The sequence below is a fragment of the Cryptomeria japonica genome, chromosome 11 (genome assembly GCF_030272615.1).
Source record: "Cryptomeria japonica chromosome 11, Sugi_1.0, whole genome shotgun sequence".
Lineage (NCBI taxonomy): Eukaryota > Viridiplantae > Streptophyta > Pinopsida > Cupressales > Cupressaceae > Cryptomeria > Cryptomeria japonica.
The window spans coordinates 261,854,738-261,881,349 of NC_081415.1; the positions used below are offsets into that span (position 1 = coordinate 261,854,738).

Genomic DNA, 26,612 nt, shown 5'->3' on the forward strand with positions numbered 1-26,612 from the left:
TCTACATTACAATTCAATAATCATAAACATGTTCTTTTAGTGATTAAATGATGAACATGTTATGAATTCTAAAGTGCACTCTGCTACCAGGTATTAATGCGAGTCCATTTGCAATTCACTCATCTTGTTCTCAGAGATGAAATGAGCAACACCATATTATTTGCCAGCTTCTTGTATTTTCCCAATTTCACTCTTAGAAGTACACAATCCCCAAATTCAGACTTTAATTTGGGAAATTCCTAAGCAACTTTTGGTTTAGAAACCATAAACAAGAGTTGTCTATTATGTCAAAGTCACCGTGGACTCCCACCTGGCCAAGTCACCTAGTATACCAAACCAAGCATGACGAATGTGGTATTATGCCAATTTCTACACTTAACATGTCTACTCAGATTAGATTCAAGGACTCTATTGAGATCCAACTTGCTTTAACCACTTGAATCCATTGCATTCAACAAACAATACTGCTTTTGCTATTGACATAATAAATTTGGTAAAACTGAAGGGCTTCTAGACTCTTAATTATTTTAAGCTGAAAAGCTCTTTGATCTTATAAGAAATTGTGTCCTTAAGGAATGCTACATCTTCGTATGTGTAAGTCTTCAAAAAGGCTCATCACCAATGCTGCATAGTGCATTGTTATATGCAAAATCCACCATTTGAAAATAATTAGTTGGAAAGTTTTGTACATGGTATTCAGTTAAGTAGGTTGATCCTATATTAGTTTTCCAATTGGAATCTAGATTATAAGCAGTTCTTAAATGCATTTGATGTTAATAGCTTGGATTAACAAATAATGTTTCCCTAAATATTGAAGTAACTTGTCAGCCTTGTGCATTAAATATTCTTTATAAGAAATTCCATGAAGCCCCACAATGTATATTATGTAGGCTACCACTATTTTTCACATTTTATGAGGAAATGACAAGTACAAAATGGTTTGCCTTGGCCGGCTTCTTCACCACAGCCATGATGCCATGACATTTCCTCATCATCTTGTGTAAATGTAAATAGACTGTGATGACTTTCAGAACAATCAGAATTCTGAGACAAAGAATTTATACTATTAGTATTTGATTTAAAGAAATATACAACTGATTTTATTTATGTCTTATCAGTTTGCCTCTGCAAATACGAAGACCAAGCAATTATATCTTCTACGTTCACCACATGTATCGTCTGACGTTTTTTTCTTATTCAACGAGGGTGGCGGATATATATTACTTGTCTTCATTGGATCGTGCCTCCACAGGGGGTCGCGATCCTATGTGGAACCACGTGGTTCCACATAGGGACGTGACCCCTGTGTGGAGCCACGATCCTTCTACACTTGTGGGATTACTTAACCAAACATAACAATAACAAACTAATGTGTTAGTTTAATATTAACTTACATAAATCTCAATTAAATCGCAAGTAAATCAAATCGAATTTCTGGGCATTAATAACCAGATTAGTTACGACTGACACTAATTTTAACACTCCCTCTTAGTCTTAGGAGTATAGACCTAAAACTTAATTTAGCTCCACACTAATCTCATGATAATTACATCACCTAGGTGTGAAGAATCAGCATGTGATTCTAAGGATATACTCACTTTGATATCCCTGTTTTAAGTATCAACCTGTGATACTAAGGATATACTCACTTTGATATCCCTGTTATAGTATGTGCACTGACATTAATCCGCTTACATAATGTCTACTATAATTTATCATATTACTGATATTCAAATTGTCTGATTTTCAGTTTATATGATCTTCCAAACATTTATAAGATGGTCACCTTACAATGTTAAAATACAAGTGTTCATTAACTAAAGAATCGTCATCCTTTAGGAATGAACACAGGGAAAGGTTACATACTTCATATACTCAAATATATGACCAAGAAGTTTACATAATTTTAGACATCAATTACATTTTAACCATACCAAGGTACCTCCTGAAGTGATCAATTTTCACTCTTGCTAGGGGTTTGGTGAGAATGTCAGCTATCTGATCTCCTGTATTGACATATTCCAATCTTATTACCTTTCTCTCTATCATGTCTCTTACATAGTGATATGGGATCTCAAAGTGCTTGGATCTATCATGGAAAACCGGATTCACTGAAAGTTTAATGCAGCTCTGATTGTCACAATGAATGATAGTAGGCTTCAGACTTTCACCAAACAGTCCTCCTATCAATTTCCTCAACCATACGGCTTCCTGTTGACGTGTATTTTGTACACGACCAAACACAGAATAAAATACCTAAAGGTACCTTATCCTCTCTTGAATAAAGTCTCTGAATGCTGAAGATGTCGCAAAAAGGATCAATCGGGATGACTTCAAGGTTCTTTGTTGTAGGATCTCTACGTGTTGATAAGCTCTTTGTGGTATGATGTGATTTGCTGGAATCACAAGGGGACTTACACTTGACGACCTAAACGTCTGTTTTGTTGGAATCATAGGATTTCACTAGCGTAGATTTGGAAAAAAGGAAAAAAAATGAGGGCGAAGAAAGGATCTAATTCTGATACTAAGAATGTAGGAGCAATGAATGATCTTTGATGAAATTCTAACTAAGTCTTGTTTTTGTCACAACCCTCCTTTATCACCTTTGGATTAAAATACAAACTCTATTATATTTCTTTTGGATAAACTATTGAATAAATATTATAAAGGAATAAAAATAATAAATCACACACACGGAAAATATACTTTTTTTTTAATTGATTATTTAAATTTCCTCACCCAAATTATGGCACATGTTGTAGGAGGAATAAGAAGCTTCTAGAGGCTTCTCCACCACCTTGCATATAACTCCTCCCACTAAGTCTAATCAATTTGCATGAAGGCCAAATTGGGAGAATCTCTTTTTTTTTAATTAAAAATTAGGTAGTGGAATTTGGAAATTTTTCTTATAAAAGATGTACAAGTTTTCAAAAAGAGGAGTTGGTAATTCCATAAAGATTTTTTTCAAGTAAATTTTTCTTTTGTAGTCATAATTCATTTTTCAGCTAAAATTTTTGCCTTGGAGGACTTCTTCATGTTGAAGGATCAAGGGAGATCCATAGAGGATTCTACACCATTTTCAAGCACCCAGGTTCTTTCAAATTCAGTTTTTTTCATGCATCTTATTCTTGCTGCAAATTAGAGTAGATTAAATTGTTTAACAAATTAGAATCTTTTGCTTCAAATTTTGATGAGAAATAGATTCATTTATTTTCAGCTTCTTGATAAAAATTAGATCCATTAGTTTCAAATTTTTGATAAGGAGAAGATTAAATTGTTTAAGAAATTAGAATCATTTGTTTCAAATTTCGATGAGAAATAGATTCATTTATTTTCAGATTCTTGATAAGAATTAGATCCATTAGATCCATTGTTTAAGAAGTTAGATCCATATATTTCAAATTTTTTATAGGAATTAGATTAAATCGTTTAAAAATTTCTTATTAAGTTTTAGATTGATTCTTGCTGAAGAACTAAATTAGAACTATCTTTATTTTCTCTAGAATCATCTCTCCGGTTATTGTTTATCTGAATCTCATCCTTTAAAGAGATTTCGCTGTGATTATTTCCTCTGTGTTTGGTTTGAGATTTTACTGCGATTATTCTAAATTTCTCCCTGTAATATTTAAATCTGTATGATTAATTCTTTCTATCTCTGTGAATAACTCTTTGTGAAGAAGCAAAATATAAATTTATCTTTGTAGGTTTTAGATTGAAAATCAAAAAAAAAAAAAAACACCTTTTATGAGCTTGCATTTACCAGCATAATCCATTTATCTTCATGGCTGGAAACAAATATTGTATCTGGATTGTCTATCTCTGAGAATAAAAGTTTATCTCTGTAGATTTTATGAGATTACACTTCCCAGCATAATCATCTATCTTTCATCTTCCTGGATTGTTTATCTGTAACTTCCTGGATTATTCAACCTGTGAATGAATCCTTATTGTTTACTTCAGTATTTTTTTATCCTTTTATCAAAAAAAAAATCTACTTTATGTACCTATTTAAACTAAAAAAAAATTAGAATTTATATATATATATATATATATATATATATATATATATAATGAATATTCCAATGTTAATATATTAATACTAATGCCATAGCGTACCGCATTTATGTTGCACAATTTTCCGAAAACGAGATTTCGCAGGGCGGCGGTTTTGAAAACCACGGGGTTAATGGTACCCCCCACTACCCTGCGGTCACTGTAAGTGGCCGCAGGGGAGTGGAGGGGACCACGCGGCCCCCTCATTCCCTACGGCCCTGCGAATTCAGGACCGCAGGGGATGATGGGACCCGTGGTCCCCACCTTCCCCTAATTGCTACACTTAAAAGCAATTCATTGCTAATGAATAAATTCGATAAAACTTTTAAAAATCATTCTTTATTAAAAATTTAAATTATTATTTTTATATATATATCGTTTAAGTTAAATTTAAGTTAATTTTTTTTACTTTATACAATTGTTTAGTTAAATTTATTTTTCTTAAAATTAGCAAAAAAAATTGAATTCAAAGTATTGTTTCAATTCCTTTAGGGAATTATTGGATTATTTGATCCATGATTTTGAAAACAAATAAGTCTTATTATTATTTTGATTTGACCCAAAAATTTCAAAAAAATTATAAGCTAGTCACTCATGGGGAATTTGTAACCTTATAATTAATTAGTCTCGCGATAAGAGAAAACATTTCTGCATTTTGTATGTAAATGACGTTACTTTTGCATTGTATTATTATTATTTCGTACTCCTTATCTTCATGCAATTTCTCGTAAGTTCACAATTATCATTACCATGCCAATACATGTATTAATTCATTTAATTGTAGAATAATGATATTTCTCTTTTTCAAATAGTATTTAATGTTTAAATTATGTACGTCCATTTCATAATTATATTTCAAGCATGATGTTCATAAGCTCTTAATTAGAAACTAAACAAAGGAAGTTGGAAAACCAAAACTAGCAGCGTTCGGTATATACAGTGCCTCAGGGTCACGCTTACAGGTAATGCCATCGTGTTGAACTACTGCACTTAACGCCTAATAAAGCTGCATTAACGACGTCTGTGGCATCATCCCTATAAATCATCGGGGATTAATAAGGGACACTTGGAAGTTAAAATCCAAGGGGCGGGTAATCCCCCTTGGATTGATAATTTAATAAGATAACTTTTAAATGATTTTCACATCCGTTGAGATAAACCATAGTAAACCCCTTTTAGGGATGGTCAAGTTAAATGCTCTCATGAAATTGATTTCTTTTTTTTATCTTGAAGGGATATTGGTGATTTGCAATTGGGTCAAGGGTGACACTCGTGATAGGAATTAGGACCTAGTTATTTTTTTAGGCCACAAGCAATAGGCCACCTTGAGCCTTCGCTTAAGCGCTACCATCGTGGGTAGCAACCGCAAAGAAACTGTCTGGGACACTGACCCTAGAAAGGGTTGCGTACCCACAAATCAGTTTACATCAAACCATAGAATAGAAAATAGAACTATATACTTTACGCCTTGATCCCGTGCCGAAGCGGGTATGTAGGCAGTCTTGGGACGGAGTTGTCCCTCATACTCAGGCGTTCGTGGGTGGGGTCTAGGCTTGGTTGAGTAAGAATCCTAATTGAAAGATAAGATAATTAAATTGAAAAAGAAATTCAATGCACACTCTGAAGGAATCCCGTATGGATTCGCTTGACTTCCCGAGGCTTTAAGCCAAATTCTGAGGCGGAATTCAAGCTTGTATTATTTTTAATTACTCCTAAGGACGGCGACCTCGGTGCACTCTTGTTAGAAGAGTGTAGTACTTAGTGAGTGGCTCAGGACCCGAACGGTCCCAATGAGTCTAAGTCTCTGGCCAGAGCATCTCCTATCCCGTTTGGATGGATGCCTACCCCGTATGGGTAGATGCCTATCTCGTTTGGATAGATGCCTACCCTGTATGGGTAGATGCCTATCCCGTATTGGATAGATGGAATCTTATGTCCCGTATGGACAATTGCCTAACCTGTATGGTTAGATGCTCATCCCGGATGGATGAATGCCTAATCCTAAATGGATGGATGCCCAGAGTATGCAATTGAATAAAACATAATGATTTCATTAAACAAAAAAAAAAAGAATACTCAATTTTGTTGATTCAGTTATGGTGGGTTATTACAGTTTTGACATCCCAGGACCATCTCCACAAGGTTAGTGTGATCTTCGAAGGAAAGCTTTATGATGTTCAAATCATCACTACAGGCATAGACACCATCAGGCTGATGCATATCAATGAAGAAGCGACAATTGATGTTAAGCTTAAGCTGAATGATTCCAGTTGACTACACAAGGTAAGTCTGCAATCAACAAACTGCTATTAGTATGGATATACGAATTTCACCATCAATCAAACACATTTCTTCCACTCATCTAATAACATGAAATCAAATATGAGAAGTATAGAGACCATGCAAATTGTCGAATCGACCCATAAATTTCACCATTTCTTCAATGAAGTTTTACAAGTCTTTTATAACAACATCTTGGCAACAATCTTTGCCTTCTCTCTCTACTCTACTCTAATTGCTATACTATTAACTGACTAATTCACTATTCTAACTATTCACTCCCTACTTTCTATCCGCCTTTACAAAATGAAGAGTCGGTGCTTATATAGTGCCCTTAATACAATTCAATGGCTAAGATCAATCTGAGATCAATGGCCAAGATTCTACAATGAAAACCCTAATTAGGGTTTGTTACAACAAACTCAATTCTGACCAATGAAATAATTGTATTAATTGGACACATGTCTTCTCTAGAAAATTCGACCAATGGATAGCTGGGGTAGGTACATCGAAGTTTGTGCCACCTCCCATGAGTTAGGTACATTGAATCTGGACACGCTGAGGTGGACCAATCCGACTGGAGGAGCGATGACTAGGATGCCACCTCGTCTAACACTTGCAACTTGGTAGATATCCAATTCGATGATGCTGAGAAGCTAGCTTTAATTAACTCTTCTGAAACTATCTGCTTCTTCAACGAACCCTTGCTCTGACTTCTTTTGTCTTTGATGTGCAGGATGATGATGTACCTCGCCCTGGAATGCTATATTGGAAGAGGTCGCCCTTATCCTTGCTCGATCTTCTTGGAGGAGACCGTCCTTGATCTGGCTTGATTTTCTTTGATGAGAGTCTGCCAAGTAATAGATCTTCCGACTCCGAGCCGCCATTTGATGCCTACACAAAACTCCAAAATTAGTCTTTAAGCATTATATCTTAAAATGTAGAAATTAAGACTCTCCAAAGGGAAAATTCAAGATATTGATTAAGAAATTTCATGATAAATCTAGAATTCTTCATTTCCTAATTAATTAATCAACACTTAGACTTTTCTAAAAAAAGTGCCCAAAAATCAAGTCCTGAACAAGGATATTAGGATAATTTTGCCATACCTCCTCTTGAGTACTTAACTCTAAGACCTTTTTGAAAATGATGCAAGAAAAATGGATTTTGCTAGGCAAAGTTTAAATCATAGCCCTCTCTTGGATGAATTGCGCCTCCATTAGTCTTCAAAAGAATTTCACCCTCCTTAGTCTCCACACTCTGCAAAATTTCGCCTTCAATCTTCTGGATTTCGCTCCTCAAATTGCTCCTCAATTTTGCATTTTAGAAGGGATGAATGAATGATTTGAACTTGAAACAATGCCCCCCTATTATATAGAGCGCTCACCTTCTTTCCATGAGGCCGACCTAGTTTTTTTAATAACAAAATAAGATAATAATCCATTAAAAAGAAGGCCGACTTGCTTGCAAAAGCCAATAAGTGTGTTTGAGCGCTCAATTTGTATTTTTAATTTTAAAAATTAATTTTAGTGCCTCCAAGGTGGATTTTTTAATTATTTCAAGGCTTAAAATTAATTTATTAAATGCAAAATGCTTTTAAATTAATGCGAATTTTAATTTTCCAAATGTCTCAAATTTAGCAATTTTGGTGATTTAGTGCAAACAGGAAAATATCAATTTTTGATCAAGGTCTCAATGAAGCTTGCTAGTGATTTCGCCCTGGACCCTCAGCAAGGGTCAGGAGCGATTTTTCTTCCCTAGCTCAAAATTGACATTTTTCAAAGCTCAAAATTTCTTCAAGGCATCTCAAATAGGTCCTCTTACTGAATCCCAATCTTAGTTCTATCCATCTTAGGAGAAAAAGTGTGATTTTGGTGTTTTTCGCCTTGGACCCTCAGCAAGGGTCAGGAGCGAATTTTAGGTTTTAGGCCAATTTTCAAATCCTTTCATCTTCAAATCACTTCCATGGCATAAAACATCACGTCCTTCTCCCATCCAAGTCATAAAAACCAAAATCCAATCTTGAAATGCAAGGAAAATAGGAGGCTTTGAATTTTTCGCCCTGGACCCTCTCCAAGGGTCAGGAGCGAATTTTGCCTTTGGGCATCAAAATTTGCGTTTTTAACCATCCAACCCAACTTCAAGGCAATTCAAATGTCATTTCACACTCATGTCTAAGCTTGGCCTTGCTCAAATTTTGGAGGAAAAGGTAGGTTTTAGGATTTTCGCCTTGGACCCTCAGCAAGGGTCAGGAGCGATTTTCCTTTTTCAAACTCAAAATCACCTCAATTTGACCAAACAAGGCAAAAAATGCCCTCTACTAAGATTTTCGCCCTGGACCCTCAACAAGGGTCAGGAGCGAAATTTTGGTTTTAGGCAAAATCCTTCATTTTTCAAAGTTAAAACTTCTTCAAGAGGCAAAAGGAAGTTGTTCTTGTTTCACTCATGCCTAAAACTTGACTTTTTTCATTGCAAGATGAGAGCTATTGGGAATTTTGCTCTGGACCCTCTCCAAGGGTCAGGAGCGAAATTGCCTTCCTTGTCCAGAATTCATCATTTTGCACGCTTCCAAACCTTTGGATGATGTTCAACCTTCACTCCAAGAGACCCTGCACATAAAAATATAGCCAAAATTAGTGAAAAAAAAGGCTCAAATAAGATTTTCGCTCTGGACCCTCAGCAAGGGTGAGGAGCGAAATTCACAATCTAGGCTAAACTACTCAATCTTCAAGTTTCAAATCACTTCAGAGCACAAGGTAAGATCGTTTTCAAGGCCAGGAACAAGGTTTCAAGCTCAAACAAGGTGGCAAATGAAGTTTATAATGAATTTCGCTATGGACCCTCAGGAAGGGTCAGGAGCGAAATTCCTAATCTTGGCCAAAATTCATCATTTTCTCAAGGTTTTCAAACATTTCCAGCTTTCCCTTCAAAATGCCTTGCAAGTCAAAATTTGGTCAAATAAGGCAAGAAATGAGTTCTAGGTTGATTTTCGCCTTGGACCCTTTGGAAGGGTCAGGGGCGAGATTCACTTTGGACCTCCTGAGAGGGTCAGGAGCGAAATTCGCTTTGGACCCTCAGGAAGGGTGAGGAGCGAAATTTGACTTTTTGAACTCTCCGTCAAGATAATTTTATGGAATATAACATTTAAGTATAAGAATACTTTAAGTTATATTCCATATATACTTTCAGGATGTTTGAGAGTGGTTTCAGACCTCCAGAAGTTATATTGCAAAATCTAGTTTTTGGAGGTTTTTCAGTTTCCAAACTTAGTCAAATTTCAGGATCAGGACATTCCAGACTTAGCCAAATTTCAGGATCAGGACATCACTCGAGCAAGACCTGCTATCCAGGTGATCCCCTTGGCGACACTCGAAAGATAAAGGCTAACAGACAAAACCTTAAAAGACCACAAAAAACCCTAAACAAGCAAAAAGCAAGGGTCCCCATTTGCAATGGGGCGATGTGTGAATACATCACAACACTTCCTTAGCTGCCATGGATGCAGCTATCTATTCAGCTTCTATGGAGCTTTGAGCTACGGATGATTGTTTTCTGCAGATCCAAGATACCATAGCTGATCCTAAGCTGAAACAGCATCCTGAAGTGCTCTTCCTATCTATCACGCTTCCAGCCAAGTCTGAATCAGAGTATCCATGTAGGTTCAATGCAGTGTGTTCATAATACAGTCCATAGTCCAAGGTACCTTGTAGATATCTTAATATATGCTTTACTGCAACCAAATGTATTTCTTTGGGTTCAACCATGTGTTTGCTGAGTGAATTTACTGCATAACATATATCAGGTCTGGTATTGACTAGGTACATTAATGATCCAATAATCTGTCTATATAATGTTGGATCTGCAAATTTGGAATCTGCTATAGCTTCTTTTAGTTTATGTAGGTTTGTTTCCATAGGAGATGACATTGGCTTACAATTCATCATTCCAAATCTCTTCAGAATGTCAATGGTGTATTTACCTTGATTTAGATAAATACCATCTGGTTTTTGCCATACTTCTAATCCAAGGAAATAATGGAGTAGACCTAAATCCTTCATCTCAAACTCTGAAGCTAGTTCCTGTTTGCATTTTGCAATGAGATGATCTTCGCCTGTAATTAATAAGTCATCTAAATATAATATGAGCATCAACATTTCACCTTTGATTATTTTGAAATACAGATTTGGATCAACAATGTTTTTAGAGAAACCTATCTCTAATAAGTAACTGTCAATTCTTTCGTACCATGCTCTGGGAGCTTGTTTTAATCCATACAGTGCTTTCTCTAACTTGCATACATGTGTTTTAGCATTATTTACCTCAAATCCCTCAGGTTGCTCTAGATATACTTCTTCTTCAATTGTTCCATTCAAAAATGCAGTTTTTACATCCATTTGATGAACTTTCCATCCTTTAGATGTTGCTATAGCCAGGATTGTTCTGACAGAAGTGTATCATGCAACAGGTGCAAATGTTTCTTCATAGTCAATTCCTTCCTTCTGTGAGAAGCCTCGAGCAACAAATCTTGCCTTATGTTTTTCTATACTGCCATTAGCAGCATGCTTAATTTTAAAGAGTCATTTAGAAGATACAACTGATTTTCCTTTAGGTCTAGGCACAATTTTCCACACATCATTCTTTAACATAGATTGATATTCTTCTATCATCACATCCTTCCATACTTGTTGTTTAAGAGCCTCTCCGGCACTTGAAGGTTCAACATTTATGAGGTCTGTCATTAGAGTAACATAGCTAGAGAACTTTGAAGGTCTTTTGCTTTCTCTAAATGTTCCTCTAGGTGCTGCAAAGGATTCTGCTTCCTGTACTGTTTTAGTGGCCCATAGTGGTCTCTTCCTGGGATTCTCTATTGTAGTGTTCTCAAGTTCCAAGGTGATATCCTCAGGATGCTCCCTCTGAGTTTCAGAAAGAGAATCTTCTTCCAAATTAATGGAATTAGTTGGGATTTTAGGAGTGATGGAACTCCTTGTTTTGTTAAGAGCTATATCTTCCTCAAATATGACATCTCTGCTTAATTCTATTTGTCTTTGACCAGGGATGAATATTCGGTAGGCTTTAGATGTTTCACTATATCCTACAAAAATCCCTTTCTGTCCAGTAGGTTCTAATTTAGTTCTTTTCTCCTTAGGTACATGAATATAAACAGGACATCCAAATATTTTGAAATGGCTAATATCAGGTTTAATTCCAGTAAAGACTTCTTCAGGAGTTTTGTCACCAATATGAGAGTGAGGACATCTATTTTGAATGTATACAACGGTATTAGTGGCTTCTCCCCAAAGTGCAGTTTCTAGGTTTTGATCTAACAACATAGCCCTTGCCGCTTCTACTATTGTTCTATTTTTTCTTTCAGCAACCCCGTTTTGTTGAGGATTGTAGGGTACCATGAACTCCCTCTTAATCCCAGCATCTTTGCAAAACTCTTTAAATACTTCTGATGTGTATTCCCTACCATTGTCAATCCTAAGAGTTTTGATTTTCCTACCAAAGTGATTTTCTGTGATAGATTTGAACTCTTTAAATTTCCTAAGAATATCTTCAGATTCTTTACTTTTAAGGAAATAAATCCAAGTTTTCCTAAAAAAATCGTATACAAAGATTACATAGTATAATGTGTTTCCTAGTGATGGTTCAGACATAGGCCCACATAAGTCAGAATGAACTAGTTCTAGTACTCCTTTAGTTTTTCTAGAACTACAAGGAAAAGAGCTTTTAGTATTTTTCCCTAGTGCACATCCTTTACAAACATCTAAATGAATTGGCTTTAGTTTAGGTAGTCCTGTGACTAATTTCTCCATAGAGGGTAGAGCACGAAAATGTCGGTGCCCTAGTCTTCTATGCCAAATTTCTACTTGATCTATGACTTCATGAAGTAAGGTTTGATTTGGCTCATTACACAATTCATATAGGTGCCCTTGTCTGTAACCAATCACTTGTGCTCTTTTGAAGGTGGCAGTTTTTGGCCATGCCATTACCTTTCCTTCTATGAATGAGACTCTATATCCATCGTCCTCAAGTGCAGAGATAGAGACTAAGTTCCTTTTGATGCCTGGTACAAATAGTACCCCGGTGAGTTGGATTGAGATTCCAGACTTCAGTCTGATTGTACATGTCCCAACACCTTTTACAGGATGTGCAGAGTCATCCCCTATTGTTACCTCTTCATTTGATCCCTTTTCCATTAAGTCTAGTAATTCTCTGAATCCGGTGACATGTCTTGACGATCCACTGTCTATCACCCAAGTGTTAGAATTGTTTGAAGCTTGACTTGATAGTGCTGAATATAATACAAACTTCTCAGATTCAAGTTCTGTGTTCCTCTCTACTTTGGCGAATGATGCCTACTGTTTTACTTTGTCAGGACAATTAAATGACATATGTCCGTACTGATCACATCTATGACATTGGATTTTTGACATGTCTTTCTTATGAAAGCTTTTCCCATGATGGGATTTTCTCTTCTTGAAGTTTCTCTTCTTGCCTTTCTTACGAGAGTCGGTATTCAGAATGTGGAGGTCCTCATCTTTAGTTTTGTGATTTCCCCCTTTCATTTGCCTTGATTCTTCAAGGAGACAGTCATCCCTTAGTCGATCAAATTCTGTGAATTTATCCCTTGCATTTATGCCTTGTTTGAATGATTCCCAAGATTCAGGTAATCCGTCTAGGGTAATCATTGATAGTTCTTGCTTCTCAACATGATAATCAAGTTTTTGTAGTTGATCTCTAAGTGAACCTATCCTCATGAAGTATGAGTTTATTGTTTCACCTTTATTTATACTTATGTGGTTCAACTGTCTTTTTAGAGCTAGGGTTTTGCTCGGATTGTTTATTTCATACGTCCTTTCAAGGGTTTTGAACATTTCATATGCGTTGTCATATTTTAATATAAGTGGTATTATGTGATCCCTTACTGCATCTATCATGATTTTTACAACTTTATCATTTCCCTCATTCCATACAGTTTTCTCAGGTTCGTTTTCAGGTTCGGGCTTGTCTTCTTTTATGAATTTGATTACTTTGTTCTCTTTTAACACTATCATAATTCTGACTTTCCAAGCCACATAATTTGCTGCTCTTTCGAGTCTGTCCTCGAATCTGATTGTGTTCGCCATTTTAGAATTCTTCAATTTTGTAAACTTCACTTTCAGTCTATTCGGATCTTAAGTAGTTAGGCTCTGATACCATGTAAATGTAAATAGACTGTGATGACTTTCAGAACAATCAGAATTCTGAGACAAAGAATTTATACTGTTAGTATTTGATTTAAAGAAATATACAACTGATTTTATTTATGTCTTATCAGTTTGCCTCTGCAGATACAAAGACCAAGCAATTATATCTTCTATGTTCACCACATGTATCGTCTAACGTTTTTTTCTTATTCAACGAGGGTGGCGGATATATATTACTTGTCTTCATTGGATCGTGCCTCCACAGGGGGTCGCGATCCTATGTGGAACCACGTGGTTCCACATAGGGTCATGACCCCTGTGTGGAGCCACGATCCTTCTACACCTGTGGGATTACTTAACCAAACATAACAATAACAAACTAATGTGTTAGTTTAATACTAACTTACATAAATCTCAATTAAATCGCAAGTATATCAAATCGAATTTCTAGGCGTTAATAACCAGATTAGTTACGACTGAGACTAATTTTAACATCTTGGGCAAATTGGTCATGAAAAGCATGGAAGGTTTAAAGTTTTAGAAATTTTAACTGATCAAAGTAAAACAAAACAGTCATGTTCTTCCATTTTCACTCTAGTCCATTCTATCCAGCAAGAGGCATCAAATAATTTTCTAATAATCTGTGGCCAAAAGAACCACTTCATTCAAGGTTGTATGTTACTTTCGATAAGCAGGATAGGCTATGAGTTGAGGTAGAGATATGAGTAATGTAATGCCCCCTTTTCCTGGCTCATTCCAACATCTTTAGAAACTCCAACTTCTTTGGAGAGTTCCTACTTTTTCAGAAAGGAATTCTGATAGTGGCAATAATCCCAGGAGATCAGGATGGGTCCAATAGTACTTTTGATGCAGTTTCTTGACTGTTAAGTTTTGATCAGATTATAATAGGTAGGTAATTTTAAATTTTATTTGAACTTTAATCTCCATTTGATGTCAATTCAAAACATATACGATGGAGATCCAATCTGTAGAATGTATATCGAATTCACTGCAAGTGAATATCACAAACTAAATGTGTATATGTCAAAGACTGTTGTATATGTATCCACCTTTTATTGCTTATGGTTCTCTATACGAACATTGTATTTATTGCTAGCTCCTGATTATATCTCTGCCTTATTGTATCATGTATATATCGTTGTCTGCTCATTATATCTCCGCCTGATCATATCCTATATATATTCCTCCCAAAGGAAATGCATTGTATGATATAGGATACCTGAGGTCGTGACTCTACACATCGGGACATGATACCTTTGGAGGAGAACCGATACATTAATGTAATCGGTATTTATAACTAAACCAATTTTAAACATAATTAGTTATGTGCAATAACACACATCACCAATAATTAGACAATACAATGATAATAAAGATTGATAATGTAATATAGATATCGATAGTCGATTATACATTTCGACAACAATCATTTGCTAATCTTTTTCATATTGATTATATATATAGACATTAACTAATATCGATTTTAATATTGTTTAATATATTAGGCATTTAATATCGATTTTCATTAATAGCTGGTATACATAATTGACTAAGGGCGATAGGCCAATTAGACAATTACATTGTCTCTGTTGGTCCTAATAGATTCTGACCGTAGCTATTCTATCATCAACACTCCCTCTTAGCTAGGGAGGAATCCTTCTTAACCTTTATAAGTTGCATCACCTCTTGTGATGATATATCACAATAGCTACATCTATTTGTGGAAGAGAAAGACATCACCTCACAATGATATCAAGCATTATGGTATATCCACAGATGTCACTTCTCATGATATCCACCATAGATATCTCCTTATGTAATATCCACCATTATGGCTTGTCCACAGATATCACTTCACATGATATCCACCATTATGGCATATCCATAGATATTACCTCTCAAGATATCAACCATTATGGTATATCCATAGATATCACCTCACGTGACATCCACCATTATGGTTTATCCACAAATATCACCTCATGTGAAATCAACCATTATGGCATATCCATAGATATCACCTCATGTGACATCCACCATTATGGCATATCCATAGATATCATCTCATGTGACATCCACCATTATGGTTTATTCATAGATATCACCTCACATGACATCAACCATTATGGTATGTCTAAAGATATTACTACATGGCATGCCCACGGATTTCACGTCACATGAAATCCAACATGAATATCTCTTTTTGTAATATCCACCATTATGGCTTATCCATGGATATCATGCCTCATGATATCCACCATTATGGCATATCCATAGATATTACTACTAGAGATATAATCCATTATGACATATCCATAGATATCACATCCCATGATATCCATCATAATGGTATGATCAATCAATATCGTAAGATCGTCACCTTACGATAAAGATTAGATGTACAAGAGTTCACTATTGAGAGATCGTCACCTCACAATAATGTTCACAGGGGCTCATCAAGCACTGAACCAAAATTGTCATGAAGTCACACACATGACATCCACCATGAACCATATTAGAGGGTGTGGATAAGGGATTTCTCCTTAAGTCTCTCTCAAAGAGAAATGCAATCACAAGAGTTTACACTTTAAAACATAATTGAAAAGAAGAATACATTAGTGAATAGCATACCTTTCCACCATGTCTCTAACATAGTGATACTTGATCTCCACATGCTTTGACCTTTCATGAAATTCAAGGTTGGAGTCTGCATCACTCTTGATGTATTCCAAGCTCACCAAGTATTCATCTATCCAGGAATATCATGACCTAGAAGTCAAAATAGAGGCCTTCCAGCCTACATAAATGGGACTCCGTCTCATGAATCATAGTCCTTTGACTAATCAGTAGATAAACCATATTGACATGGTCCACTCCCTTTGAACCAATATAACCAAGATCCTCTGATATCAATAGAAGCACATCCTCTTAGCTGCTCCCTCTGCCACAGAAGCATCCCCTGCTCACATGGTCCCAAGCATGGAAGATATCTTTCTTTAGGAGACTCTCATCATCTGGTATGATCCTCATACGGTTGGAAGTGCTGGATCCAAAACCACCATCGATCTACTGTCATAAGATCAAGCCCTAGGCAAGAATATGATCATCTTGAAATTTAGAACAAATTCCCCTTTCAGTATGCTCCCTCTCACTGAGAGAGCCCTCTTTGTCTCAATCTTGGCTTTGTAACCCTAGATGCTATCATTACCAGCACAAGTGCCTCTATGGCTTTCACAAGTGAACTATTGCACCTCTACAGGTATATATTTGTTTAATAAAAAATGGAAATGCAAAATCTCAGAATCTCCACTAAACTCCTCTGCATATTCCTCCTGAATTTTAATCTATTCATCACAACTAGAACTTCAAAACTCTATAGCCTGAAAAGCAAAAGACTCTAATTCTAAAGATGTCCTAAATGTAAGGGACAAATTTCTCATAGTAAATTGAAGAAATGTAAAACACAAGATATCCAAATGTAGCTGTTGTAAGCGAACATCTACTAACAAAGTTGTTTCATAAATAACACGCATAATGAAATTGCATGAATTAACAAAAAAAAAACTACATATTAAATTCATGAACATTATTCAAACAAAAAGAAAACTTATCTCTTTCAAATCAAAATATGAATCCATCTGAATCCTTTTGTGGAATAGTCTCACCAACATCCGCAATGGAGGCTTGGGGCGTAGTCCTGGTTGGACATTTCATTGCGTAGTGACTATATTTGTCACATCTAAAGCATTGAATTTTTGAAATGTCCTTCCTTCTTTTGTGCGTAGGAGCACCATTTGATTCCTCATCTTTCTTTCTTTTGGAGTGTCCTTTCTTACCCTTCTTCTTTGAGGAGTGTGTAGCAAGAACATGCATATCTTCATTTGTGGAGCTTTGCCCAATACCTCTTGTAGCCAATATTGACTCTTTTTGAATGCAATCTGTCTTCAATCGATCAAACTTAGGAAGCTTATATCGTGCACTTATCCCTTGAATGAATAATTCCCAAGAAGAAGGGAGACCATTGAGGGCCAACATGGTTAACTCTTTACTTTCAATTGTGTGACCAATGGTGGAGAGTTGGTCTCTTAGTTCTGTTAGGTGATAGATTCGTCCTTGATCATTTTTACGTGATGGAGTTGTTGCTTTAATGCAAGAGCTCTACTAGTATTATTTATCTCATACATACTTTCTAATGATTTGAACATGTCATAGGCCATTTCCAATTTTGAGATAGTTGGTACAATATGATCTTTCACAAAGTCAACCAACATTTTCATTGCTTTGTTGTTTTTTTCTCTTCCATTGAAGCTTCTCATCCTCTTCTTTTGGTTCAGGTACAACATCTTTCACGAATTCGTCTAATTCATTTTCCCCCAAGGTAAGCATAACTCTAAACTTCCAAGATACAAAGTTTAATTCTCCTTCAAGTCGATCCTCAAATCTAACACCATTCACCATTTTGATCTATAGAAGGGAGTAGAAGAATTCGAGGATATATAGAGAATAGTCTCGCCTATATAAATATGATCTGATCTTTTTCTTATGCTGGCTCTGATACCATGTTAAGTTTTGATCAGATTATAATAGGTAGGTAATTTTAAATTTTATTTGAACTTTAATCTCCATTTGATGTCAATTCAAAACATATACAATGGAAATCCAATCTGCAGAATGTATATCGAATTCACTGCAAGTGAATATCACAAACTAAATGTGTATATGTCAAAGACTGTTGTATATGTATCCACCTTTTATTGCTTATGGTTCTCTATACGAACATTGTATTTATTGCTAGCTCCTGATTATATCTCCGCCTTATCGTATCATGTATATATCGCTGTCTGCTTATTATATCTCCGCCTTATCATATCCTATATATATTCCTCCAAAAGGAAATGCATTGTATGATATAGGATACCTGAGGTCGTGACTCTACACGTCGGGACATGATACCTTTGGAGGAAAACCGATACATTAATGTAATCAGTATTTAAACATAATTAGTTATGTGCAATAACACACATCACCGATAATTAGACAATACAATGATAATAAAGATCGATAATGTAATATAGATATCGATAGTCGATTATACATTTCGACAACAATCATTTGCTAATGTTTTTCATATTGATTTTATATATAGACATTAACTAATATCGATTTTAATATTGTTTAATATATTAGGCATTTAATATCGATTTTCATTAATAGCTGGTATACGTAATTGACTAAGGGCGATAGGCCACTTAGACAATTACATTGTCTTTGTCGGTCCTAATAGATTCTGACCGTAGCTATTCTATCATCAACATTGACAACTCCATGAAGAACATTCTCTTAGAGAGATTGTTATTTGGATTAGCGAATGCAAAGGCAACTTTTCAAAGAGTGAGGGATTTATCATTTGGTGATATAGGGGAGATGTGACTGTGGTCTATTTAGATGATACCATGGTTTTCTCCAAGAAAAGAAGTAATCATCTCAATCATTTGATCATGGTATTTCACTGTTGTAGATTTCATGGAATTTCCCTAATCCTAAAAAATCTATAATCGTTGTAGTTCAAGGGAAATTATCCAGGCATGTATCATGAGAGGGAACAAAGATTTATCCAGGCAGAGTAGAAGCAATTCAAAACTTCTCCTTACCCACTAGTAAGACCAAAGTTAATTCTTACTTTGGAAAAATGAGCTTCTTGAGACAGGGAATAATACAAACATGATGAAGAAGGTAATTACCTTCAAATGGACTAAAATAAGGAAAAAAGGCATTCAGTGGTAAGTTACCGGTCCTAGTACTAGTTCAGGTCCCAGTTCAAGGGTTTGGTTCGCAAGTTTAGTCAAAAAAGAATTTGGGGTTGGGTTCATCCGTATAAAAACATATAAAAATCAGAAATATATATTTATAGCCTCAAATCAAGAATATAAGACAATATAATATTTCCTTCTTTTTTTTTATCGGTGAAAGTGCAAGGATTTTCAGCCTGGCCCTTGTTCTAGGTGAGGCCACAAATGGGGGACCTCCTTGTAATAACCCACCCTAATTGATCCAACAAAATTTGAGTATATATTTTTTTTTTCCTTTATTATGTTTTATTCAATTGCATACTCTGGGCATCCATCCAAATAGGATTGGGCATTCATCCATTCGAGATGAGCTTCTAACCATACGGATTAGGCAATTGTCCATACGGGACGTAAATTCCATCTATCCAATACGGGATAGGCATCTACCCATACGGGGTAGGCATCTATCCAAACGGGATAGGAGATGCTCTGGCCAGAGACTTAGACTCATCGGGACCATTCGGGTCCTGAGCCACTCACTAAGTACTACATTCTTCTAACAAGAATGCACCGAGGTCGCCGTCCTTAGGAGTAATAAGAAAATAATACAAGCTTGAATTCTGCCTCGGAATTTGGCTTAAAGCCTCGGGAAGTCAAGCGAATCCATACGGGATTCCTTCCGAGTATGCATTGAATTAAGTTTGATTATCTTATCTCTCAATTAGGATTCTTACTCAACCAAGCCTAGACCCCACCCACGAACGCCTGAGTACGAGGGACAACTCCGTCCCAAGACTGCCTACATACCCGCTTCGGCACGGGATCAAGGCGTAAAGTATGTAGTTCTATTTTCTAATCTATGGTTTGATGTAAACTGATTTGTGGGTACGCAACCCTTTCTAGGGTCAGTGTCCCAGACAGTTTCTCTGCGGTTGCTACCCACGAAGGTAGCACTTAAGCGAAGGCTCAAGATGGCCTATTGCTTGTGGCCTAAACAAAATAACTAGAACCTAATACTTATCATGAGCGTCACCCCATTGCGAATCACCAATATCCCTTCGAGATGAATAAATAAATAAATAAGAAAGTAAATTCCACGAGAGCTTTTGACTTGACCATCCCTAAGAGGGGTTTACTATGGTTTATCTCAACGGATGTGAAATTCATTAAAAGTTATCTTATTAAATTATCGATCCAAGAGGGATTACCCGCCCCTTGGATTTTTAACTTCCAAATGTCCCTTATTACTCCCCAACGATTTATAGGGACGATGCCACAGACGTCGTTAATGCAGCTTTATTAGGCGTTAAGTGCAGTAGTTCAACACGACGGCATTACCCGTAAGCGTGACCCAGAGGCACCATATATACCGAACGCTGCTAGTTTTGGTTTTCCAACTTCCTTTATTTAGTTTTCTAACTATGAATAACAAAATGAAAGCGTAATTAATTGAAGTAACTACTTGAAGTGTAATTTGCATAACAAATGAAACTTGCATAATAGTAATTGCATGGAAGATATAATTATCCTATAAATAATTCGCATGCTATGAACCATTAACGAAAGCAATTAATCTATGATGAAAGATGACTTAACGAATCCAAAATAACGATTAAATCTAAGTACTTGTAATAAGGTAAGTTAATCTCAATCAAGTGTCTTAACGATTCTTAATTTTTTTGAAGAATATAGTCTACAATTTTAAAGTTTATTAAGGATAGTTCAATTACAATCTTGCTACACGTTAATCCCATTTTCAATTGAAAGTCAATATCCTTAAATTTATACTAAGGAAGAAAAAAAATCATCATTTCCTAATGTCATTATTATCAACTGAAAAAAAATGACTAAATAGAAATTAACTTAGATTATTGTTTTTTTTTAAAAAAAACCAAATTACAATTTCAAATTTCGAAATACTTAAATAAAAAAAAACTAAATTTTAAACTTAATGGCAAAAAGGGCTTGCATCGTTTTATAATAATAAAGAGGGTTGTGGGGTGGGGACCACGGGTCCCATCACCCCTGCGGCCCTGCATGCGCAGGACCGCAGAGGTGAGGGAACCCGCGGCCCGTACTCTGCGACGGTTACTACGTAACCGTCCATGCAATGCACTGTTGCCGACGTCCAATCAGCGAAAACGCCATGCGTTACGGGCTCGGGGAAAGATTTGAAGTTCGAAATGCTTTCTCGCTTTTTTTGGTTACTTATATATATATATATATATATATATATATATATATATGTATAGATATATATTTGTTACAGTATTATCATTATCATTTTTATACAGGAGTATTATAACTTTTAAAAATATTTGAAGATTAATAGGTAATTAATAATGTTGCAGGTTTGTCTCAGGGACAAAATGAAGCAATAACCAGAGGGATTTTTTTCCCATTTCTTTGTTTTCTACAGGGAAATACATTCACAGATAAAGAGAGTTTATTTCTTTTCTTCATTTCTTTTGTTTCCTACACAGGGAAAACTCATTCACAGAGAAAGGAATTCATTTCTTTACACAGGAAAAATTCATTCACAGAGAGAGATATTCATTTCTTTACACAGGGAAAATTCATTCACAGAGAGAGATATTCATTTCTTTACACAGGGAAAATTCATTCACAGAGAGAGATATTCATTTCTTTACACAGGGAAAATTCATTCACAGAGAGAGATATTCATTTCTTTACACAGGGAAAATTCATTCACAGAGAGAGGAGATTTATTTATACACACAGGGAGATCTAATTTTTATCAAAATAAACTGAAGATAATGAATCTAATTTCCATTTACTCTGAAACTAATTTCTTATCAGAATTAAAACAATGAATCTTATTTTCAAAAAAAAAAATGAATTTCATTCTACAAAATCTGAAACAAATTTCTTATCAAAATTTTAAACAATGAATTTTATTCTCTAAAAATCTGAAACTAATTTCTTATCAAAAATTTAAACAATGAATTTCATTCTCTACAAAATCTGAAACTAATTTCTTATCAAAAATTTAAACAATGAATCTTATTTAGCAATAAATCTCATTCTTTACAAAATCTAAAACTAATTTCATATCAAGAATTTAAACACAAATCTAAGACTAATTTCATATCAAGAATTTAAACACAAATCTAAAACCATGACTCTCATTTTCTACAAAATCTAAAACTAATTCTTTAACAAAACACAAATGAATTTCATACTCATAATTAATCTAATCAAATCTAATCTACCATAAAAATGAGATGCATAAACTAAGTTGAAGGAACCTGGATGCTTGAAGATGGTGTAGAGTCTTCCTTGATCCTCCAAATTGAAGAGAAATCTTCCCAACAAAAATCTTAGCTGCCAATGAAAGTGGACTACAAAGGAGAATTCAACTTGCAGAAATTTCTTATGGAATAGCTAACTTTTCTTTTGAAACTTGTACCTATTTTATAAAAGAAATTTCAAATTCCCACTACCTAATTATTAATTGAAAAAAAAGAGATTCTCCCCCAATTTGGCCTCCATGCAAATTGATTAGGCTTAGTGGGAGGAGTTACATGCAAGGAGGTGGAGAAGCCTCTAGAAGCTTCTTATTCCTCCTACAACATGTGCCTTAATTTGGGTGAGGGAATTTAATTAACAAATTAAAATATATATGCATTTTCCATGTGTGTGAGGTTTATTATTTTTATTCCCTTACAATATTCATTCAATAATTCATTCAAAGAATATAAGTAGAGTTTTGTATTTAAATCAAAAAAAGTGGTAAAGGAGGGTTGTGACACTCCTCCCCGGCATTAACACTTGGCCGCCTTCCTTCTCCTCCTTGGCATTAACGCTGGCCGTCCTCCTCCTCTTCACGTTCTCCGCATTCCTCCTTTGTGCTGTTCTCCTCTTCTTCCTTCTCTCTCCGTCCTCTATGGGGTTTGAACCTTCATAGCACCATTAACAATGCCACTTTTTCACCATCACATTGCAGGGTCAACCCCAATATTTCCTATATTTTTCAATGTATAATATAAAATGTTATAAAATAATAATAAAATTAATATTAAAAATTAATTTACATAAATTAATCTTTTTAAAATTTTCAATTAACAGTAATATTAATAATTTAATTAAATAAATCTGTATTATTTATAATGCAATTTATTAGCATAAGAAATATTAATTTTCTGGTATTAATGTTATAGATTGAAACTATATTATATTAATATTCTAATTATATTAATGTTACCCTCTACTTCAGCGAGCCTCTCACGTCTGTTCTAGTCAATTAGTGAAATCTCATTGAACAACCAATTGCATGGCTGGTCTGATTTATACCGCATCTGGGTTTTTTCGCCTTCCAGTTTTCCTTATTAAGATGTATGACCAAAATAATCAGAGATGTCCAGAATTTATAGAGCAAAAACATTAGGTTTGGCATAGGGCACATGATTTTTCTATTGGATTCTTCATATGTTCACGCAAATTCATTCAAGACAAATCCACAGCTGTTCAACTTCAAACTTCATAGTTCATACACATCTGAACAAAACCTTTGACAATTCAGCTCTAAATCTGGATGGGGTATGAACTGGACTCAGAATTGAGCATAGTAGGGACAAACCGGTAACATAGATTCAATGATAAAAGAAGTAAGCAATGGGGAACCAGAATTAGTTGCCTAGATTATTCTAAGGAATTTGTCACACATTCTTATGCTTCAAAATTCACTATGTCAATTATTCTAACCCAAAAGAATCATAAAGGGATAGAATCACCCATTGCTTTCATAAGATTTGGATTCAAAGATCAAGATATACACAATTGGATTGAAGAAGCATTCCTATGCATTAGTACATGCTAATAAGAGTTTCCACTTTTACATAATTCATTCTCACTCTAAATTTATGGTCCCAGATCCAGTAGTAAAGACTATTCTAACTCAACAAGAGGTAGGTACTAAGTACTAAAAGACGCAATTGGGTTTGTTAATTTTTGTAACATCGGTCGTGCTATTTCATGATTCTGATGTATTAATTTGATTGCATGTTAACATATATACTAATAGATTAACTATTAGTATATACGTTAACAAATGATGAATAAATCAAAATTAAATTATTGCATTTAACCAACGGTTACACCGTTACATGTTATCGAGTTGTAAGCGATTCTTAACAAATCGCACTCCTTCCGATCGGGTAAGTAAATAATGCTAGTTAACGTGTTGTGGTGAGAGGTATGTAGGGAAGAGATGTGTCTTCCAACGTGGGAAGACATATCTCTTCACTACGTAACCCCTCATCCACTTACATAACATGCATACATTGAGGAGGATCAACACACCGAAATCGATAAGTGTGGTGCATCCTTCAAATCACACTATAGCAGATAAAATACAACTCACAGGTCATATCTCCATCTCTCCTATCTTCTTGATCACAGAATTTTCAAAGAACTTAACATGGTATCAGAGCGAAGTTAAGGAAGATCGTATTAAAATTTTGTAACGATCTCATAGACTTTCACCCAGCTCTTACTAGATCACATTCTTATAATCCTAATGGCAACCGGAGTTAGGTTTGAAGATTGATTAGATGGAGCATCAAATTTTGTATCTTGGAAATTCAGGATCATGCTTGTTTTGAAAGAAAATAAAATTGACTCCCATGTCAAAAGTGAAATTCTTGAACCCTCTGATGATACAGAGAAAATTCAGTGGAGCAAGGACAGTGAGAAGGCTCTTAAGATAATTGTGGATTCAGTGAGAGACCACATTGTGCCAATTATTTCTAAATATGAGACGGCCTTTCAAATGTTTAAAGCATTAGCTGACATTTATGAAATCAACAACACTAGCAAGGCTCTCACCCTAAAGAATCAACTACACCATATAAAGATGAATAAAGGAGAAACAGTTACATCCTATTTCTTGAGGATCATTGAGCTTAGGGATCAACTATCCAGTGTTGGACATCTAGTAGACAACAAAGAACTTGCTATGATGGCCCTAACTGGACTTCCTACCTCATGGGAATCGTTCATTCAAGGAATCAGTGCTCGTTCTAAATTTCCTAAGTTTGATAGATTGAAAATCGATTGTATTCAAGAGGAATCTCGGCTTGTCACAAGAGGAATAAAACACAACAATGGTAATGAAGACATTCAAGTTCTAAACTCTAATTCCCACAAGAAAGGAAAGAAGAACTTTAACGAGAAGCTAGTCTTCTACTCAGCCCTCTCTAGTCAAGTCACCTCCAATTCCAACGCATGGGTGATTGACAACGGAGCATCTCGACACATCATTGGATTTCGTGAGCACCTAGATGCACTTGTGGAAAATTCAAATGAAGAAGTGACAATTGGTGATGACTCAAATTATCCAAGTATGGGAATAGGAACCTGCAATATCAACCCAAAGTCAGGCATATCCCTACAGCTGACTGTAGTTCTATTTGTACCTGGTATAAAGAGAAACCTTGTCTCAGTTTCTGCACTTGAAGATAAGGGTTATAGATTAACCTTTATGGAAGAAAAGGTACTTGTTTGGCCAAAGAACTCCACCGTCAAGAAAGCACACACCATTGGAGTAAGACAAGGGAGCCTCTACAGACTTTGCACCACTCCACCTCTAGCCTTGATTCATGAGACTCCAAATTTGAATGAACTTTGGCACAGAAGATTAGGGAACCTTCATTTCCATGCCCTACCTAAGATAGAGAAGACGGTGATTGGCTTACCCAAGCAAAGTCAAAATTTTGAAGGAGCCTGCAAAGGGTGTGCCTTGGGAAAAAATACTAAAGGGTCTTTTAATTCTAGCAACAGTAAATCCAAAAATGTATTAGAATTAGTTCATTCTGATTTATGTGGACCCATGTCTGTACCCTCCTTAGGGGGATTTTTATATTATATAATATTTGTAGATGATTATTCTAGGAAGAACTGGATATATTTTCTGAGGTACAAAGAGTCTGAAGAAATCCTTTCTAAATTTAAGGAATTCAAAGCTCTTGCAGAAAATATGACAGGTAAGAAAATCATAACCTTAAGAATAGACAATGGGGGGGAATACACTTCTGATATATTTAAAGATTATTGTATAAATGCTAGGATTAAGAGGGAGTTAACTGTACCTTATAACCCACAACAAAATGGGGTAGCTGAAAGAAAGAATAGGACTATAGTAGAAGCTGCTAGGGCTATGTTGTTTGACCAAAATATAGAAACTTCATTTTGGGCTGAAGCATCTAGGACAGCTGTGTACATTCAAAATAGATGTCCTCATTCTCTTCTTGATAATAAA

General features: G+C 35.4%; 1 protein-coding gene across 5 annotated transcripts in view; it reads right to left on the reverse strand.

The window, feature by feature from the left end:
• The window catches only part of LOC131069701 (purple acid phosphatase 23), a 125,571-nt gene that overhangs the window by 15,966 nt on the left and 82,993 nt on the right, over positions 1 to 26,612 (reverse strand). Inside the window, exon 6 of one of the 5 annotated variants that reach the window (XM_058005225.2) lies at positions 22,603 to 22,678. The exons of 2 other annotated variants lie outside the window; for them this stretch is intronic. In XM_058005225.2, coding sequence (XP_057861208.1) covers positions 22,603 to 22,678 — 76 coding nt within the window. Of the gene's footprint in view, positions 1 to 22,602; positions 22,696 to 22,845; positions 23,254 to 26,612 lie in introns of those variants that run through there. 2 more of the 5 variants (XM_058005226.2, XM_058005227.2) reach the window with 2 other exon arrangements.